Source organism: Vulpes lagopus, chromosome 10, assembly GCF_018345385.1.
Source record: "Vulpes lagopus strain Blue_001 chromosome 10, ASM1834538v1, whole genome shotgun sequence".
Classification (NCBI taxonomy): Eukaryota; Metazoa; Chordata; class Mammalia; order Carnivora; family Canidae; genus Vulpes; species Vulpes lagopus.
This window is the reverse complement of record NC_054833.1, coordinates 53,459,290-53,481,583: the sequence shown is the minus strand read 5'-3', so window position 1 is coordinate 53,481,583 and position 22,294 is coordinate 53,459,290. Positions and strand designations below refer to the sequence as shown.

Sequence of the window (22,294 nt, the reverse complement as noted above, 5' to 3'; positions counted from 1 at the left end):
ATGAGTTACTTTGTGACTCATGATGGAAGAGAAGGCTCCCTGAAAGGGAGGGGCCTGTGTCTTGTCTCTTCCTCTTTCTTGGTGGCTGGAGGGCTGTGTTCCTGGTGCCAGTAAGAGCTGCGGCTCCCACAGCCAAACTTTAACCAAGACCTGACCTCCAGGATCTAAAGTGCTCAGTGAAGAGGACAGAAGGGACAGCCTGAGGACACCTCAGAGACTCCCCACCCCCAACTCAGCCCTAGATGGTTTACTCCTTCACAGGCTGGCTGTTTGTGTTACTCACCATGATCCTCAGCAGTTATTTTGAAAAAAGGAGAGTGTGGGTCATAGAGTATTTTATACAGTTATGTTTCTAAATGCATCTGTGAGTTTGTATATACGGAGAGAAAGAGACAACAGGATGGAGGAGAGAGAACACAGATCATTTCCCTGAACAAAGGATTTTCACTTCCCTCTTTATAACTTTCAGTTCTTAAGGGATATTTTTACATAATCTTTTGTTCTCAAGATTAAAGCAAAGTAAATCTTTTTTGTGTGTGCTTTACAAATTGGCCTTCATTTGCAGTTTGAATGTTAAAATAATGAACATACAGATGCAGATATATATTGGCAATTTTTTTTTTAAAATCAACATTTTGATAGTTTTTAAAAATTACTACTAAGGAATAAATTCACACTGATCTTTATATATGTTTTTAGGTAAACTTATAAGTGAACTCGGGGATAAAAGATTTTTGACATTCTAGGGTTCACAAAAAATACTACTTTTAGTTCATTAAAAAATATTATTAAAAATACCTTATGACCAAGTTAGAAATAAATCAAAATAAATGATAACTCAATCTATAAATATAAATTGGGAGTTTTAAGTCAGATATTAGGAATATTATTTCAAATGGAGAAGAAATGAATGATCCTCTATGACAAAGATTTCATCCCAAGAATATAATCATTGCTTAATATCAGGACACCTATTAGTGTTATAATATTATTTATTCACTAAGCAGTTTTTTGTTTTTCTATACTTAAACTTTGTTTTGTAGTGAAAATGATTTACTTTTAAGATAAAATGAGAAAACAAATGTAATTAAAAAATTTATTCAGCACTAACTCAGCAGCAATATGACACAGATTTTAGCTTGGTGTTGGTTGAGGGTGGGCAACTGGTAAGTTTAGTATAAAAATATTCATAATCAAACATTCACCTTTTAAAATAGTAGGTTCACAGAGAACAAAATGGCTCAATTTTCCTGGAAAAATTAGAGAGAAAAAACATAAGTTAAGGTGTTATTGAAGGTAAGATACAAATAGAATTAATCTCTGCTATGAGGTGGGCCTTCACGTAAGGCCTATGGGCCTATCATCCCTAAATGGGAGGATCTGCACGGGGCCTCTTTGCCTCAGCATGGACCCAGCAGCCATCAGATGACTGTGGTCCAGGCACAAACATCACAAACAGAGAAGGAATGAAACTCAGCTAAAGCGACTTCTTGAGGAGGAAGCCACATGCAGCTGTCTATGCATGGCCAATTATTTTGTTTTGTGCATGCATCAGAACTAAATATTTTCTACCCCCTTAGGTCCTTGAGAGAAATGAAGACTGAAGGATTTTCTAGCTGGCTACCATTAGACTTATAATTCCTTTACAATTTCAAAGGAAACCAGGGCCATTAAGCAAATGCAGAGGAGGCTCTGACTAGTGGACATCTATTCTCCATCCCTACTTTCGACCCTATGTAAGACTATGAGCTGGGAGCACCCAAGTCTGTTTCTTGGAGACATTTACCTGAGATGCTTCATACAAGTTTTAATTCCCAGGGAAGAGGTAGAAATAGCGTGTCATGGATAATCTTTCAATCGTGGGCATCTGGATCATTGTATTCGGCGTCTCAAATGAATTTTGAACCTAAGGTAGTAAAGAAAATCTTTAGAGATTTCCTAAGAGGGAAATCTGGACTTCTCTCTTAGAAGTGAGAAAATTTATGGAGTCTATTAAGGCTGTTGCCAGGTAGTATACACAGAAGAAATTTTTAGTTTTTCCTTTGGCTATAGTGCATACATGAATAAAATAGCATCCTCAAAAGCATTTTCTGAATAAGCAAGGCTATCAGAATCAGAGAAACCCACACTGGTTTCTGCAGCACTTCAAAAAACCCTCCTCTTTAAGTAAACCTGCAGTGTGGGGAGGAGTGTTACCAGATTTCAGGGTTCTCAAATAAAGGTTTGAAAATGGTTGCATGGTTTTCCAGGACATAACAGTGAAAAGACAAGAAGACCCCTACCTTTCGGAAAATCTCCTCCAAATGATGACAACAAGAAAACTCTCTGAAATAGTGGATAAGGTGGGAAATGAAGAGAGAGCCATCTGTGTTCAACCTCCAAGAAACATTATCTGCAAATAAAAGGGAGATATTAAAATATTAGGAGATGTGGCCTTTGTTTAAGTGTGGAAGACTCTTAGAGCCATATCTCTTGGACGTGGTTTGATTTTGATGCTTTGGAGGAGAGAGAAAGGCAAATCTGGATAAAGCTGGGACCTCGGGTTTCCATAGCAAGCCTGGAGAAAACTGTCCTGGGCTGTCAATCAAAAGTGCCCCTGCATGTTCCTAGGAAGACCCACAGTTGTCCCCCATGGCTCTGAGGGAATTATGTTCTTTTTCCACTAACGTAATTCCTTTAGCTACTTACTACATAATCCCCCCCAAAAAAAATCTAGATCTTGACAATCCTTGAGTCTGGACCTCCTCTTCATCTGTACTGTTTCCTACTGTAATATCTTACCCTTGCTTTTTTATTGCAAACATCTTTTGAGCGACTGCCTCTCATTACCGTTGCAATGAGATCAGATCTGTCCCATCATCACAAAGTCAACAGTCTCCTACCTGTCCCTTTACTTGCAGCTACATCCTCTTTCTTCTTCCTTTTTGTAGTTATGTCTCTCAGGCTTGTCTTCCTCACCATGTTCCCATTCTCCTAGCTTGCCCATCCGGTGTGGTGTGTCCCTACCACACCAACTTCACCAATGGGCTCTCCCGCTGTCATCCCTGACGTGAGATCTCACACTTACTTTACTGGGCCTTACCTTTACCTGATCACCCATTTAAATCAGACACTGGTCTGATGCTTTCTTGGTAACTCTGACAACACATACTCCTACTTGTCTTTCTTATCCTCCAACCATACTTTCTGTGTCCACTTTGCTGACTAAAACTTCTGTCTCTACAGTTCTTCAAGCCTCCACTTTGGGATGCCTTCTCAGCCTGTTCTCTGTTCCTAGGTAATTTCATCCATTTTTAGAACATTAAAGATAATTCTTAGGCAAGCATCTCCTCAAATCCTAATGCCAATCTCTTCTGAAAAATACAGCTTTGTAACTCTCTTCCTTTCCTCTTGAAATATGCTGAAGGCACCTCATGCTATCTTGCAGGATTCCCATCTTAATGAAGGCATCATAATCATCCCTTGCAATGTCGAGTCACCTGTGTCATTCCTTCTTATTCACTTGCCATATCCACTAAATATTAGGTCATACAAATATTATAGAGTACTTATTTCTGGATTCAACAGCTATGTCTTCCTGAGACTGTCATTATCACCTGTGACCTATAATACTGCAGTAACATTTCAACCTGCCTTCCTGTATGTCTTGCTGTATCATAATCCATTCCCCACAAAATCCCCAGAGTGGTTATCTAAAAAGGTCAATCTTACCATTTCATGGCTTGTGTTTCACCAAAATCTCCTATTACTATTAGTATAAAGTAATATTAGTAATAAAGTATGTTAACATAAAAGGCCAAATCCTTCCTTAAATGAGCCCTCAAATTATACGGCCCCTACCTACCCCTCCCACTTCCCCCTTGCTACGCCAGCTCCATCTCAGCACTGTTGCAGGTATGGAATGGGTGTTCCCTGTACAGCCTGTTCCCTGTTTCCCCACACTAGATTCAGAGTATCCTTCAGTCCCTTGCTCCTTGCATGTGGCCACGAGCCAGCAGAATCTCAGGCCCACCCTCCAGACCTACGAATCAGAACTCTACATGGTGACATTCTGTGCACATCAATGTTTGTAATCACTACACCAGAGCACTTAGAACTGTGATTTGTGTCAACTAGATTCTGGAAATTGCCCCAGTTCTGTAAATCACTAATAAAACAACATCATGGACGACTACTATATAAATTTCCTGTGGGTTTGACCATGAGCGACTCAGCATATCTTCTCTATTTTCTGCTATGTCTTTCCTGCCAAAGAAGGATAATCAGTCATTGGCTACATTATACTGAAGTCAGGCATTTTAATGTTAACTAATTTTTTAAAGACTAAATTCAAATAACCAACCAAGAGGTTCTAAAATGTGTGACACAAGTGCGATAGTGTTACTGATTGTCTAGTTCAATTGCTAGTAGATCATTGGGTGGACCAAACCATAAGATGAAAATACACTTCTGTGCCATTGCTACATTAAACAAAATTAACTAACAAAAACAATTCTTCACTTATTTATATTGGGATCTTCATGAAAATCTGCTTTATTTTGAGGGTTTCCTCCAAAATCAAGAATTATATCTTTCTAGCTATAAAAAACTCAATATTTTAAACCTTTTATCTACATAAAATATATCAGTAGAGAAGAAATGTTTTTATATTAGTGATGATGTAGAATCATAGCGAAGCCTGTAATCTAGAAACTGATAGGAGATTGAGAGAATTCTCTCTGAAGTCACTTACGTGGAGTTGAAGATTTGAAAGCAATGAAATCTTTCTCCACATGGGTCTTTTCTATAGCATCGTTGAAGATGTAGCACTGCAAGGGCTGGTCACATGTCCATGCAGACGCTTCTCCCACATCAGTCACCCAGACGGCCCCGTCACCTCCTGGGAGAGACACCCTTGTCTTATGAAAGATGTTTCACACGCAGACACACATACAAAATCTCTTTACCATTATACCCTTACTTCAGTACATTTCAATATGGAATTTATTAAAAATGCAAGTATCTTACAACTAGAGAAACTACCTCCCTACTAGAGCAACTACCTCACTGACTAGGAATCATACAAAGCCCACTTATATTTAGAATGACCTAGTCTCAAAGGAGTGGGACATTTGTGATTATCCTAGTTCTTCACACTTCTTAAAAGATGATACAGACTTAATTCTTTCTGGATTGGACCTGAATGCAGTTCTAAAATGTTTCTCTTACTCATCCCTGGAAAAATGAAGGGTAGATGCCAGAAGAATAGAAAAAGGTGTATGGCCCCTCCCTGGGTCCCCCAACCCTGACTCACTGCCTCTGCAGGCCTGCATGATGATGACCTTGGGTTTGTCTTTAAGATTCCGGCAGTTACGGTTGTTGAAAATCTGGAAGATGGTGTCATCATGAAGAATATCTGGCTCTTCATTTCTGTGCTTTGTGCCACAGATTCCATCCAGGGTGCCATGTGACATGAACACCAGAAACGTGCTGTCTGAGAATTTATGCTCTTGGCGGGCTGCAAAGTTCTTCAACTCTGTTTTCATTTCCTGAAAGAGTCTCCAGAGTTACTACCTAGGATCTCTTCATATATAGTTTGTACTCAAGTAATAGATGGGGCAGGCATCAAGAAATCAGATGATTTGGACAGAAGAGAATTGTAAGAGAAATTTCATTTTGACATAAAACCAGAAAATTAGACATATAAAATGTAAAGGTTAGCAGAGGTTTTTTTTTTTTTTTAAGATATATTTCTTTATTTGAGAGACAGAGAGAAAGAGAGAGAGAGAGAGAGAGAGAGTGTGTGAGGGGGAGGGACAGAAGAGGAGGAAGAGGGAATCCCAAGCAGATTCCCCCCTTAGCACAGAGCCCAATACTGGGCTCGTTTTCAGGATGCTAAGATCATGACCTGAACTGAAAGCAAGAGTTGGATGGTCAACTCACTGCACCTAGTGGATTTTTCATATACTGTGTAGCCAGGTGGTTTTCAGTACAACCTTAGGTTGCAGAAGGTGTTGGGAGGTGGAGGATAAGGAGGGACATGTAAGGTGACAGGTCACCCACCTGAAGGCTCTGCTTTCATATGTGCTACTTGTTGAAGTTCCCCTAAGTTTTCATTAAAAAACAGTGAGACTTTGGGGGCAGCCCAGGTGGCTCAGCAGTTTAGTGCCACCTTCGGCCCAGGGCGTGATCCTGGGGACCCGGGATCAAGTCCCACATGGGGCTCCCTGTGAAGATCCTGCTTCTCCCTTTGCCTGTGTCTGTCTGTCTCTCTCTCTCTCTCTCTGAGTCTCTCGTGAATAATAAATAAAATCTTAAAAAAAAAAAAGTGAGACAGAGACTGACGGACTGTTTTCTAGTGACATGAAGTAAGACATTTAAGAAATTCCTTTATAAGTTTAAGATGGTTTATCCAAAGTCATCTGCAGTATTTTTTGGCAGAGCCAGGATCACAACATTTTCTATGTGTGTGTGTGCACAACTTATTTTTTTAAGTACATTCTTGGCTTTACATTTAGACACATAATATTGAAATTATAAAGTCCTTGCAGTTGTGTCACACTTAGACATTCAAATCATCAGTGCCTCCCAAATTGAAAGCAGTAGAAATATCCAACATTTTTAGTGAAACACTAATCTATAAATCTTTGCTATAAAAATGTGCATTGTTGGAAGAGGCTGAAATCCAGGAATGCGTATTCTGGAGAAACCTACATTATGTTCTTCCCACTGTGAAAGAAGAAATCCAGGAAGGAAAGAGAAGAAAAGAAGCTTGTCTCACTATCCTGGGCTATTACCAGAGCTGAGAGATTTTCCTTTATAACCACTGAATATCCCAGGTTTTCCAGCAGGTCTTGCATCCCCAAAATGTCAATTTCAGAGCCTTGTCGCTTAGAAAGATAATCAAATTCACTGTTGCAAATGATGAGGGCCAGGCGTGTTCGGCCCTCCTTCTCCATCACTGGATATATCTGCAAATAACAGACACAGAGCGAGTTGCGCCCGGTTCCCCACGTTTGCCTGGCAGGGGTGGGGAGGAGTTGCATGTGTGTGGGAGGGATGGGCTGAAACAGATAGAAAACCTGATGTGGGGGCCACTTAATTAGATGACATGGCTAAATATCATCCCACATCTTTCGAGCTGATCCAAGGCTTCCCCAACAAGAACAAAAGTTCGCAGTGAGCTCCCAGTGTGTCATCTGAGTGGCCAGTCTCCTGTGCTCCTCTTCCATGTTAGTTACCTCGTGCACGTTTGTTGTCTTTGGTTCATGAGAATGTTTACAGGGACAAAGCTTCCGCACTTCGACTTGGGAGGCCTGGATTTCCTGAAGAACTATGAGAGAAAAATAACCCTTAGGGAGTAGCACCCCCTGCCTTGTGGCCATGGAGATCTTTTCAGTGGAATCTCACTTTTCGGGGACACTTACTGCCATTCCTTCAAAAAGCTTACCATTTTATATAAAAAGAATGACCATTTATATAAGAAAACCATTTTATATAAAAAAATGACAAAAACTAAAATCTTGAGTACCTCCTCTTTCTTTCTGCTTCTTGCTGACCCCACTGTCTTTCTGTTTTTATCAGTGGTCAAGACGCTGACTAATCTTTCAGACCCAACCAGTTAGACTCACATAAACACAGTACCTAAGATTTGGAAGGAGGCCTCATGCTCCTCTGGCTGGGGCAAATCATTATTCCGATACCTGAACTCCACTCCCAACATCCATACTGTGTTATTATCACTAGTGAAACGTCTCCACTAATGGAGAATTTTCAGCGTTCTACAGTGTTCTGAACAGTTCTGAGGATCACAAAGTCCAAACCTCGTAAGCATTGGTATGTATTTCCTCTATTGGGACCATCCAGAAAAATATCTAATTCCTTTCCTGTGAAAGCTCATGAATACTTCTATGGCTTCAATATGTAATTACCTGGTGTTTCAATTATTTTATGTAAATGCCTCATAAAAACAATGACTATATTTTATCTTAATTGTATTTACTGTATGGTAAACTTAATTGGGACAGGGAAAGTATGTTTAATTTTTGTATTTCCAGCATCTGGAATGATCATCTGGCACAGATGAAAAGTCTATCACTGCTTGTTGGTGAATCATTACCTCAAATACTTGAAAACAGCTATCAAGTATCCTCCCTCCGCCACCTTTTATATTCCCATAGGGAATCATGCCTTCTGTTCCATCCAAAACTTTTGTGTAAGAATGATTACATCTTTTTAACCCACCAATCTGTTAATTTGCATGTCTCTCTCCCCATCTTACTGTCCTTCCTCTCTTAATCAAAAGAAGAAATACTCTTCCTCCTGTCGAAGTGCACTGACAGTCCCTGTGCTCTGAGCTCCACTTCCTCTGGCCAAAAAGAACCTGGCTCAGACCTTGATTTGGCCCTGTCTCATATGTGTCTCCCTCTTCCTTGAACAGTGTTCTCTAGGATTCTTCCCCAAGCTGGTTGCCCTTTGCTGGATCTTGCTTTCCTGCCACACCTGTAAAAGTTGCATCTTTCTATATCAGACCCTCTGCTATCCTCTGTGAGCCTCTCTCCACAGGCTGCCTCTCTAAGCACATAATCTTACACACCATCGATGTGCTCCTGCATTCTGAGACTGCTTCCTCATGCCTCTTCCAAAAACAACTCAGATCCACCTGTGTATTCAACATCCTTGGGATACGATACAACAGAGAAGGACTTAATATTTGTCCACTCCCATACATCTGTTTCTTCTAAGTTTTCCCTCAACTAGAAGTTTTCTTCTTCCTTAGTTAATGGAATCTTACCTAGTTGCCAACTGAAAATCTAGACTAAACCTGATTCCTCTTCCTCCTACATTAACCCACAGCCATCTATCCATTCATAGGTTTGTTGACTCTACCTCCAAAAGAGGTCCAGATATAACCACTTATCACCCTCTCCATTACTACACCTCAAACTTAAAAGCCATAATCTCTTAAATGAAACATTTGAACACCATTGGATTTTCTACTGTCATGCACTTTTACCACTGCTCCACTTAAAACTCCCAGAATTTAAATTGCAAAAAAAATCCAAAGTCTTTCTCAATTTCTAAAAGGTTGCAAACAGTATGGTAGCTCCAGCCTGAGTTCATAACATCTCCTTTCACTATGTCCCCCGTAATTTCCTAGTTTCCCATCAGATTGGCCTTGTGTTGTGGCAAGTCCATTTCTTAGTGCCCTTGGGCTTGGTTCTCCTCCATGGGTTGCTTTCACTTTAGAGTGTGGCACAACCCCCTCTCTGTTGGTCAGATATGTACTGAAATATGACCCCAACTCACTTCTCATAATTGTTCACCCTGGCCCATGGGACTCACCTCTTTCCTTTTATCAGTTGCCTGAGTTGTACTGGTTATTTCCTTCATGTTTATCATATATGTATTTTCACTACTCTGTTAACTCTATGAAAGCAGGATCTTTATAATAGGTTTTCAATTTAAATATATATATATAAATTCATGTGTGTTCATAAATATTTATGAATGGATGTAACAGTGAGTAAAGATTACAAAGTGTTTATGCCTTTGTAAGCTTGTCCAGAACTTTTGAAAATATGGTATTCAGAGCACAGCACTACCACTAATCCTTTCTAGACACTGTGATTCTTTAATGTGGTTCAATAAGTCATCCGTTTCTTTAGTGATCAACAGTATGTGTGACTCATCCTTTTGTGTTTTATTTTTTAAGGTATTTTCCTTAACCACATCCTTGTCCTGTTTCTACAGTTACTTAACTCTAATGTTTTATGAATCTTTTAGAATTGTTGTTAATCTCATTGAGAGCTATGAGTCTCAGAAAGGTTGAGTTATTTATACCAGAGAGCATGATCACACAGTGGCAGTGATGAGCTCAGTATAGAGATTGCTTGGGTTTTATGCCAGTGTACCATACTGTCATATACCATACATATAGTGGTATGTTTCCACTATACCATAAGCCTCTGTCTATGTTAGCTCACAGAATGTCACCAGGTGTCCATGACACTGCCTCTCATAGAGAGAAGCCATGCCTGTGGCCTCCAGCCTTCTCCCCAATTTAGTGATCTTCACTTTCACTTCCAGATTCTTAGAAGATGGGAAAGTAGGAGTATAAATATTGACCTTACTTTGGCTTGGTTAGGTGTAGAAAGGAAGAAATAACCCAGGGTTTCTGGACCCATGTCAGTGGTCTTTCTACTGTAACTTAGGGCCCCTGTTATTAGGGCCTTACCCTGAGTGAGGTATGAGGGTCTACATGAGCCACTGGGTTTGGTGGCACTTGCTAGAGGAAGAGCCAGTGCCTGGGATGACTCAACATTTTTCGTCTTCTTCAATTTCTTCACTTTCATCTTCAGATTCTGAGGTGGAATGAACAAAGGTTTAGGATCAATATTCTACGCTGAAGATTATTTCCAGAGATGGGAAATGGACTAAAAACACACTTTCTAGGTCTTTACTACAGTGCATTCTGACAGCACTAGAAGTCTGAGAGTTTTCATTTGTGATGTGGGATTTGAAGGCACTCACCTGCAGAAGATGACTCACTACACTCATCCTCATTTTCAGCATGGGATTCTGAAAGAATAGGAAAAGGAGATTTGCTGTTAAGTTTCCAGAACCTCCACATCTAAAACTCCCTTACACTCACAAGGAAGTGACTATGTTTGGCATGGGGTTACCCTCTAAGGGCTGGAAGTTTGGCCCATTTTCTAAGCTCCAGGTTTGTCTTAAAGGACAATGACTTTCTGCCAAGTGAAGGAGGAGGCAGAGTTTCCATGGAACAAAGAACTTGTTATGTTCGTGTTTATATGATTCAAGGAACAATCAAAATATTTAACCAAGGCTTCTCTGCAATAGCATTTTTCATTTTGAGGAAAGAAAGTACACATCTCTATAAGGTTAGGTAGTCTTTCAGCAACAACAGAATAATCCCAGAAGGACGTTCCAGGAAGTGGTATTATACTCATGTATATATGGTACTGGACAGTAGGAGTCAGCAAATTTGGCCTACAGGTCAAGGTCAGTTCAATACCACTATTTGTCAATAAAGTTTTATTGGGAACACATCCACAATCATTTTGTACTTATTACTAATTTTATGCCACAACATCAGATTTGAGTCACTGGGACAGAGAACGTTTAGTTAAAAAAAAAAAAAAAAAAAAAAAAAAAAACTTAAAAAATTTTAAAAAATTAAAAATTAAAAAAACAAAACAAAACAACTTAAACTATTGACTATCTTGACCCTTCAAAGAGAGTGTGCCAACCCATGCTTCAGAGAGAAAGGCACACTTAGTTCCGGTAACCCTCCAATTCCCTAGGTACTCCCTTAACAAAGACAATCTAGGTTCTCAGGGATTTATCTCTTGGGCCAAGCCACAGCTAAGCAGAAGAAGTGGATTTTTTTTTCTATAGCGCTTTGTACATGTGGGAATGAATCTTTTGTCTGTAGCATGTGGCCAGAATAGCACGGATTAGCTAAGACTGTCCCTGAATATACTAGAGTTCCAGCACCATTTATGCATTTCACAAGTATTTACTCAGCACCTATTATATATCAGGTGTTATTTCCCTGATTTGGGGCTATATTAATGAACACAGTAGACACAGCTCCATGCCTCATGGAATTTCCATTTTAGCAAGGGGGAGATATAACACAGTGAATAAAGAGTGTTATGGGATGATGGAAGATGACAGTTGCTGATGAAAAAAGAAGATGTGCAGTAGTATAAAGTGATTACAGATGCTGACCCAGGGGCTTGGAGGTCCGGGGCCTTCAGGCAAGGAGTTACTGGAGATGTGGATGGTTTATTCTCCACTTGCAAATAGAAATAAGAAGACAGAGATTGCATAAGCAGAACAGATAAAGAATACATCACTAGTCCTTTGGCCAGAGATACTCACTTAAACTCAGCAGGCTCCCGGAATTGAAGAAATGGTCCTTAAATATTTTGCCTACTACTTGAGTTTTCTCAGTGAGATCACCAACCAGGTTTTCAGTCTTATTTGCGATGACATTCACTGTTTGCCCCATTGTTTGTAACTCTTGCTTATTTAACACATTCTTTTCCTTCAAGTCTTCCAAAAAGCTATTAAGCATGGTGCTGGCAACCACCTTTATTGCGTTGACGGGATCTTGTGATTGTCTCTTGCCTGTGAGAACGATAGGATTTGAGGAATGGACAGGACTTGAGATCTCTGATTCTAGGCCCATGGTTCTCATATTTAACATAGAAAAGTATCAGAGAATTTGGCAAGCAGAACTTCCCTCACCCATTCGAGAAATCTGATTTGATAGGTTTGGATGTTGTGTATTATTTTTATTTTTAATAATGCTTTTGTTGACTCTACCTCCAAAAGAGGTCCAGATATAATCAATTGTCTCCATTACTACACCTCAAATCTAAGAGCAATAATCTCTTAAATGAAATATTTGAACACCTTTGGACTTTCTGGTGCCATGCACTTTTATCACTGTTCCACTTAAAACTTCCAGACTTTATTATTATTTTTTTTAATTTAAAAGATTTTTCTATCTTGATGAAGTCCCAATAGTTCATTTTTGCTTTTGTTTCTCTTGCCTTCATGGATGTATCTTGCGAGAAGGACAAACATTATATGGCCTCATTCATTTAGGAAATATAAAAAATAGTGAAAGGGAATAAATGTGAAAGGAGAAAAAATGAGTGGGAATTATCAGAAAGGGAGACAGAACATGAGAGACTCCTAACTCCGGGAAACGAACTAAGGGTGGTAGAAAGGGAGGTGGGTGTGGGGTGAGGGTGACTGGGCGACGAGCACTGAGGGGGGCACTTGATGGGATGAGCACTGGGTGTTATTCGATATGTTGGCTAATTGAACACCAATAAAAAATAAATTTATAAAAAAATATTTTTTTTATTTATTCATGAGAGAGAGAGAGAGAAAGAGAGAGAGAGAGAGAGAGAGAACAGGCATAGGGAGAAGCAGGGTCCATGTAGGGAGCCCGACGTGGGACTTGAACCGGGGCCTCCAGCATCACATCCTGGGCTGAAGGCAGCGCTAAACCTCTGGGCCACCAGGGCTGCCCAAAATCCCACACCTTAGATTGCAAATAAAATCCAAAGTCTTTCTCAATTTCTAAAAGGCTGCAAACAGTATGGTAGCTCCAGCCTGAGTCCATAACATCTCCTCTCACCATGTCCCCCCTAATTTCCTAGTTTCCCATCAGATTGGCCTTGTGTTGTGGCAAGTCCATTTTTTACTCAGTGCCCTTGGGCTTGGTCCTCCTCTATGGGTTGCTTTCACTTCAGAGTGTGGCACAACCCCCTCTCTGTCAGTACACAACCCCATATGTACTGAAATATGACCCCAACTCACTTCTCATAATTGTTCACCCTGGCCCATGGGACTCACCTCTTTCCTTTTATCTGTTGCCTGAGTTGTACTGGTTATTTCCTTCATGTTTATCATATATGTATCTTCACTACTCTATTAACTCTATGAAAGCAGGATCTTTATAATAGGTTTTCAATTTATATATATATATAGAAATTCATGTGTATTCATAAATATATATGAATGGATGTAACAGTGAGTAAAGACTACAAAGTGTTTATGCCTTTGTAAGCTTGTCCAGAACTTTTGAAAATATGGTATTCAGAGCACAGCACTACCACTAATCCTTTCTAGACATTGTGATTCTCTTTTTTTTATTTTTTTTTTAAATTTTAATTTATTTATGATAGTCACAGAGAGAGAGAGAGAGAGAGAGAGAGACAGAGACAGAGACATAGGCAGAGGGAGAAGCAGGCTCCATGCCCCGGGAGCCTGATGTGGGATTCGATCCTGGGTCTCCAGGATCGCGCCCTGGGCCAAAGGCAGGCGCCAAACCGCTGCGCCACCCAGGGAATCCCAGACACTGTGATTCTTTAATGTGGTTCAATAAGTCATCCGTTACTTTAGTGATCTACAGTACGTGTGACTCATCCTGTTGTGTTTTATTTTTTGAGGTACTTTCCTTAACCACATCCTTGTCCTATTTCTACAGTTGCTTAACTCTGTTGTTTTATGAATCTTTTAAAGATGTTGTTAAACTCATTGAGAGCTATGAGTCTCAGAAGGGTTGGGTTATTTATACCAGAGAGCATGATCACACAGTGGCAGTGATGAGCTCAGTATAGAGATTGCTTGGGTTTTATGCCAGTTTTCTTTCCACTATACCATAAGCCTCTGTCTACTTTAGCTCACAGAATGTCACCAGGTGTCCATGACACTGCCTCTCATAGAGAGAAGCCATGCCTGTGGCCTCCAGCCTTCTCCCCAATTTAGTGATCTTCACTTTCACTTCCAGATTCTTAGAAGATGGGAAAGTAGGAGTATAAATATTGACCTTACTTTGGCTTGGTTAGGTGTAGAAAGGAAGAAATAACCCAGGGTTTCTGGACCCATGTCAGTGGTCTTTCTACTGTAACTTAGGGCCCCTGTTATTAGGGCCTTACCCTGAGTGAGGTATGAGGGTCTACATGAGCCACTGGGTTTGGTGGCACTTGCTAGAGGAAGAGCCAGTGCCTGGGATGACTCAACATTTTTCGTCTTCTTCAATTTCTTCACTTTCATCTTCAGATTCTGAGGTGGAATGAACAAAGGTTTAGGATCAATATTCTACGCTGAAGATTATTTCCAGAGATGGGAAATGGACTAAAAACACACTTTCTAGGTCTTTACTACAGTGCATTCTGACAGCACTAGAAGTCTGAGAGTTTTCATTTGTGATGTGGGATTTGAAGGCACTCACCTGCAGAAGATGACTCACTACACTCATCCTCATTTTCAGCATGGGATTCTGAAAGAATAGGAAAAGGAGATTTGCTGTTAAGTTTCCAGAACCTCCACATCTAAAACTCCCTTACACTCACAAGGAAGTGACTATGTTTGGCATGGGGTTACCCTCTAAGGGCTGGAAGTTTGGCCCATTTTCTAAGCTCCAGGTTTGTCTTAAAGGACAATGACTTTCTGCCAAGTGAAGGAGGAGGCAGAGTTTCCATGGAACAAAGAACTTGTTATGTTCGTGTTTATATGATTCAAGGAACAATCAAAATATTTAACCAAGGCTTCTCTGCAATAGCATTTTTCATTTTGAGGAAAGAAAGTACACATCTCTATAAGGTTAGGTAGTCTTTCAGCAACAACAGAATAATCCCAGAAGGACGTTCCAGGAAGTGGTATTATACTCATGTATATATGGTACTGGACAGTAGGAGTCAGCAAATTTGGCCTACAGGTCAAGGTCAGTTCAATACCACTATTTGTCAATAAAGTTTTATTGGGAACACATCCACAATCATTTTGTACTTATTACTAATTTTATGCCACAACATCAGATTTGAGTCACTGGGACAGAGAACGTTTAGTTAAAAAAAAAAAAAAAAAAAAAAAAACTTAAAAAATTTTAAAAAATTAAAAATTAAAAAAAAAAAAAAAACAACTTAAACTATTGACTATCTTGACCCTTCAAAGAGAGTGTGCCAACCCATGCTTCAGAGAGAAAGGCACACTTAGTTCCGGTAACCCTCCAATTCCCTAGGTACTCCCTTAACAAAGACAATCTAGGTTCTCAGGGATTTATCTCTTGGGCCAAGCCACAGCTAAGCAGAAGAAGTGGATTTTTCTTTTCTATAGCGCTTTGTACATGTGGGAATGAATCTTTTGTCTGTAGCATGTGGCCAGAATAGCACGGATTAGCTAAGACTGTCCCTGAATATACTAGAGTTCCAGCACCATTTATGCATTTCACAAGTATTTACTCAGCACCTATTATATATCAGGTGTTATTTCCCTGATTTGGGGCTATATTAATGAACACAGTAGACACAGCTCCATGCCTCATGGAATTTCCATTTTAGCAAGGGGGAGATATAACACAGTGAATAAAGAGTGTTATGGGATGATGGAAGATGACAGTTGCTGATGAAAAAAGAAGATGTGCAGTAGTATAAAGTGATTACAGATGCTGACCCAGGGGCTTGGAGGTCCGGGGCCTTCAGGCAAGGAGTTACTGGAGATGTGGATGGTTTATTCTCCACTTGCAAATAGAAATAAGAAGACAGAGATTGCATAAGCAGAACAGATAAAGAATACATCACTAGTCCTTTGGCCAGAGATACTCACTTAAACTCAGCAGGCTCCCGGAATTGAAGAAATGGTCCTTAAATATTTTGCCTACTACTTGAGTTTTCTCAGTGAGATCACCAACCAGGTTTTCAGTCTTATTTGCGATGACATTCACTGTTTGCCCCATTGTTTGTAACTCTTGCTTATTTAACACATTCTTTTCCTTCAAGTCTTCCAAAAAGCTATTAAGCATGGTGCTGGCAACCACCTTTATTGCGTTGACGGGATCTTGTGATTGTCTCTTGCCTGTGAGAACGATAGGATTTGAGGAATGGACAGGACTTGAGATCTCTGATTCTAGGCCCATGGTTCTCATATTTAACATAGAAAAGTATCAGAGAATTCGGCAAGCAGAACTTCCCTCACCCATTCCCAGAAATTTTTTTTTAAGATTTTATTTATTTATTCATAAGGGACAGAGAGAGGCAGTGATAAAGGTAGAAGGGCAAGCAGGCTCCATGTGGAGAGCCTCATGCGGGATTTGTTCCTGGGACCTCAGGATCCCAGGATCATGACCTAAACCAAAGGCAGACGCTCAATCCCTGAGGCACCCAGGTATAATCCATTCCCAGAAATCTGAGAAATAGGTTAGGGTGGAGTGAACGAATCTTTAGTTCTACCAATATCTCATGTGATGTCAAAGCTAGTATTCTGAGGACCACATCAGAGTAGTACCAGTCTTCCTCAATCCTATGCTTTTTTTACAGGTAGAGAAACTGACACTCAGGGACGGATAGCAGCTTCTTAAGTACCTTAGTGATGACCACATTCAGCTTGGTATCACCTGTTATTTCTTCACTTCCTGTCATCTTCATCATACCTCATTTAAAAATATACTATAGTTAAGATTGTAGCAGTAAAGCATAAGTAAGTATTGCCACCTAGGGAAGAATGCATGTTTGTTCCCTGGGCAGAGGTGCCATGGTGGCTCTGTCTTCAGAGATTGAGAGCACACATTGTGGCTGGCTTGCTCACTGCTGTGAACAAAGGTCATACAGAGAGCTGAAATATGGAGGAAATGAAATATACTCAACTGATGGCCCCTCACCCTGATAAGAACGCTTAAGAAATGGTTAGAATTCTCAGTCAGTATGAATTCAAAGAAAAGAACCAGAAGGTTCTAAGAATGTAGGTCCAGATTTTTACATTTCCCCTTTTTCCCCCAAGAAGCTGTAACTTCTCAACTGAAATACTTTGTCTGTTAGCACACTTGCTACTTGCCCTGAGCTCCCAGCCCTCCCATTCCCACAGTAAAACAGTTGTGTCTTGTTAGAACCCCCTTTGTGGCTCCTCAAGTCCCCCACTCCTTCCTCCTGAGCTGTAACTCCCTCAAAACACAGGCATGAAGGACAGAAAACCGGAGGCACTCACCAGCCATCACTGCTTGGGCTCTCTGGGCAGGAATAGTAGTGAAAATGAAAGCAACCTTCTTCCTTTGCTCTCAGAGGATTGGCATGCTAGTATTGCCTAAATGGGAAACCATAGCCTTTCAAATTCTCTTGTCTTTGAGGAGACAGAATTTGACTCTTCTTCTGATATGTACCTTAGTTCCTTTGGTAACAAGAAGTAAAATCTGTCTTTTCTCTTTACTGCCACACAGTTTCTGTGTTCTGTTTTGCAGTCTATTTTGACACCGTTAATAAGTCAAATTGACCCTCATTTGTCTCTGTGCCACCCCTAAGCCACTAAATGGAAGGAACACCTCACTGCAGGGATGCCTACTCCACCCGTGAAGTGAGGCGTGACCCTGCAGGCTTAAGGGGAGCAGGAAGCCAACTGGAATCAGACAAACTGATACTTCTGTCACTGTTTTTAAAAACCCAAATAAGTGATCTCTTTTCTTCTCTCTTTCCTGATCTGTGTACTTGTCAGTTCTGGGAAAATGTATATATTTCTGTTTGTTGACTCTCTTACTTAAAATTAGTTTTTTAAACAATGGATGTTTTCTATCAAATTAAATAATCAATACATAATAAAATGTTATGAGATGGAGTAAGATCATTTACTTCTTTAATCTCATATTACAAACTAACCAGAGTTATATGCTCACCATTGAGAATTTTTGTCTTATGTTTTTAAAAAGAACTGAGAACAGTACTATTACTGCTGGCCACCATCAAGAGTCTCTTTGTATCCTTTGCTCTGACTATAAACTCACTTCTGACTTGGTTTTGCCATCATGATGCAGGAAATGGATCCTATGCAGTACTGTGCCAGCTATGCAGATGCATGGTCTACTTCTCCCTCTTGGACCCCTGACCTTCTATGTGAACAAGTCTGAGCTAGATTGCTGGAGGATAAGAGATATGTGGAGATGGCTACCCTGTGTGCAGGTGAACTCAGACACATGGAGATAAGAAGAACCACACAGTTGACTGATCAATTTGTGATCAATAGTGAAAGCTTATTGTTTTAAACCATTGTGTTTTGGGGATAGTTTGCTACTCACCAAGAGAGAAACACCTACAATTTGCTTTGCATAACTTCACAATGTATGACAGACGTTTGTAAGAGTAAAAACATTAGGAACTATCTCATTTTTTGATGACCATTTAGTATTAGCAATGTTGATAAATTATAATTTTTTTATAAATTTTTTTAACTTTTATTTATTTATGATAGTCACAGAGAGAGAGAGAGAGAGAGGCAGAGACACAGGCGGAGGGAGAAGCAGGCTCCATGCACCGGGAGCCCAACGTGGGATTCGATCCCGGGTCTCCAGGATCGCGCCCTGGGCCAAAGGCAGGCGCCAAACCGCTGCGCCACCCAGGGATCCCGATAAATTATAATTTTTAAATATTGTACCAATTAATGCAGAAGGCATCTAATCCAGTTGTACAGAAAAGAGGTTAATAAAAACCATATTCTCCAATACAGCTCTCCTATATTCAGTCCCACATTCTACATACAATTTCCCTAAATTATTTTTTTTTATTTTCTTGTGCTAATTTTCAGAACTCTCAATAATATCCCTATTTTGTCCTTCGATTTTTTGATAAACCGAATACAAACAATACTATTGGCTACTTCATATGAAAAATAAGATCTAGTTCACTAACACTGCTCTGCTCCCTGTGCTACCTAATATTTAAAGACATCATGATTTTCAATTATTTTCTTGTATTAAGTAATATATTTAAAGTATTAAAGTATTAAGTAATATTTTTAAAAATTTGCAAAATGCACAAATAAAGAAATAATCCCGAAAGCAGCAAAGGGGGAAAAATCCTTAAACTACAAAGGAAGACAAATAAGGCTGACAGTAGACCTCTCTGCAGAAATTTGGTAGGCCAGAAGAAAGTGCCATGATATATTCAATGTGCTGAATGGGAAAATCTGCAGCCAAGAATACTTTATTCTTCAAAGATGTCATTCAGAATAGGAGAGATAGAGTTTCCTAGACAAACAAAAACTAAAGGCAACTTAAATAGCCCTGAGAGAAATATTACAGACATTTCTTTGAGTGGGAAAGAAAACCAAAAGCAGTGAAGACTAGAAGGGATCAGAGAAATTCTCCAGAAACACCAACTTTACAGGTAATACAATGGCATTGAAATCATATCTTTCAGTAATCACTCCGAATGGGGGTACCTGGGTAGTTCAGTACTTAAGCATCTGACTCTTGGTTTTGGCTCAGGTCATGATCTTGAGGTCGTGAGATTGTGCCCTGTGTGGGACTCCATGCTTAACATGGGGTCTACTTGAGGCTCCCCCTCTCTCTCTGTTTCTTCTCTCTCTCTCGAAAATATTTTGTTTTTTTTTTTTTTAAAAAGCACTCTGAATGTAAATGGACTAAATACTCCAATTAAAAGCCATGGGATATCAGAATGGATAAAAAAGACAAGACCCATCTATATGCTGCCTATAAGAGACTCATTTTAGATCTAAAGACCTGCAGATTGAAAGTGAGAGAATGGAGAACCATCTATCATGCTAATGGATGTCAAAAGAAAGCTGGAGTACCCATACTTTTATCAGACAAACTAGATTTTAAATGAAAAACTGTAATAAGAGATGAAGAAGGGCACTATATAATCAATAAGGGGTCTATATAACAAGGAAATCTAACAATTGTAAATATTTATGCTCCTGTTTGGGAGGAGCCAAATATTGAAGTCAATTAATAGCAAACATAAAGTAACTCACTGATAATAATACAATAGTAGTAGGGGACTTGAACACTATACTTACAGCAATAGACAGATAAACTAAGCAGAAAAGCCACAAAGAAACAATGACTTTGAATGACACACTGGACCATGTGGACCTAACTGACATATACAGAACATCTCATCCTAAAGCAGCAGAATGTATATTCTTTTCAAGTACACATGGAACATTGTCCAGAAAAGATTCAATACTCTCACAAATCAGGTTTCAACAAGTACAAAAAGAGAGATCATACCATGCATACTTTCAAAGAACAATGCTATGAAACTTATTATCAAGCACAAGAAAAAAAATAAAGGAAAGGTCACAAATGCATGGAAGTTAAAGAACATATTATTAAAGAATGAATGGGTTAATCAGTAAATTAAATAAGAAATGAAAAATACACATGTAAGTTGATGAAAATGAAAACATGATGGTCCAAAATTTTTGGGAGGCAGCAAAGGCAGCCATAAGATGGAAGTGTATAGCAATATAGCCTTCCTCAAGAAACCAGAAAAGTCTCACATATACAACCTGACCTTACACCTAAAAGAGCTGGATAAAGAACATCAAATAAGGCCTAAGACCAGCAGCAGAAGAAGAATAATTAAGAACAGAGAAGAAAGATATGATATAAAAGCAAACAAATGAAAAAGATAGAACAGATCAACAAAACTAAGAGCTAAGTCTTTGAAAGAATAACAAAATTGATAAACCTATAGCCAGGCTTATAAAAAAAAAAAGACAGAGTGAGAGAAATACAAATAAATAAAATCAGAAATGAAAGAGGAGAGAGCATAGCCAACACCAGAAATGTGAACGATTATAAGAGGATATTATGAAAATTAATATGCCAACAATTTGGGCAATCTAGAAGAAATGGATATATTCCTAGAAACATAAACTACCAAAACTGAATCAGGAAGAAATATAAAATTTGAACACACCCATAAGTAGCAAAGAAACTGAATTACTAATCAAAAATCTCCCAGCAAATAAAAGTCCAGGGCCAAATAAATGCCTTCCCAAATGAACTCTCAGGGGAATTCTACCAGACTTTTAAGTAGGAGAGAATGCCTATTCTTCTGAAACTGTTACAAAATATAGAAATGGAAGGAAAACTTCCAAATTCATTCTACAAGGCCAGAATTACCTTGATGACAAAGCAGACAAAGACCTCACTAAAATGGAGAATTACAGACCGATGTTCCTGATGAACATGGATGCAAAAGTTCTCAAGAAGATATTAGCAAATCAAATCCAACATAGCATTAAAATAATTATTTCACCATGGTCATGTGGGATTTATTCCTGGTCTGCAGGGGTGGATCGGTATTCACAAATCAATCAATATAATATGCTATATTAATATAAGAAAGGATAAGAATCATATGATTCTATCAATAGATGCAGAAAAAGCATTCTACGAAGTACAGAATCCATTCTTAATAAATACCTTCAACAAAGTAGGGTTAGTAGGAACATAGCTCAACATGATAAAGTCCATTTATGAAAAACCGACAGGTAATATCATCTTCAGTGGGGAAAAACTGAGAGCTTTTCTTCCATGGTCAGGAGCAAGACAGGGAAGTCCAGTCTCATAACTATCATTTAACATGGTGCTGGAAGAAGTCCTAGTCTCAGAAATTATATAAAAAAAGAAATGAAAGTCTTCCAAATTGGCAAGGAGTCAAACTTTCACTCTTCACAGACAAGATACTCTGTAGAAAATATGAAATATTGCATTGAAAAATTAATAGAACTGATACAAGAATTCAACAAAGTCACAGGCTATAACATCAACATGCGTAAATCTGTTGCATTTCTATATACCAATAATGGAGCAGCAGAAAGAGAAATCAAGGAATTTATCCCACTTAAAATTGCACCAAAAATCATTAGATACCTGGAAATAAATCTAATCAAAGAAGTAAAGGATCTGTACTTTGAAAACTATAGAACATTTAAGAAAGATATTAAAGAGGACACAGAGAAATGGAAAAGT

General features: G+C 39.2%; 1 protein-coding gene across 1 annotated transcript; it reads right to left on the bottom strand.

The window, feature by feature from the left end:
- Positions 1–1,084: 1,084 nt before the first annotated feature.
- LOC121499341 (caspase-12-like) lies at positions 1,085–17,658 on the bottom strand. Its single transcript, XM_041769885.1, is given in 11 exon segments — positions 1,085–1,250; positions 1,787–1,906; positions 2,283–2,392; positions 4,733–4,879; positions 5,294–5,528; positions 6,777–6,908; positions 6,910–6,950; positions 11,890–12,138; positions 14,762–14,809; positions 16,135–16,383; positions 17,509–17,658. Coding segments are annotated over 10 exon segments (1,317 nt in total). The 5' UTR covers positions 17,516–17,658; the 3' UTR covers positions 1,085–1,250; positions 1,787–1,807.
- Between the last annotated feature and the right edge of the window lie 4,636 nt (positions 17,659–22,294).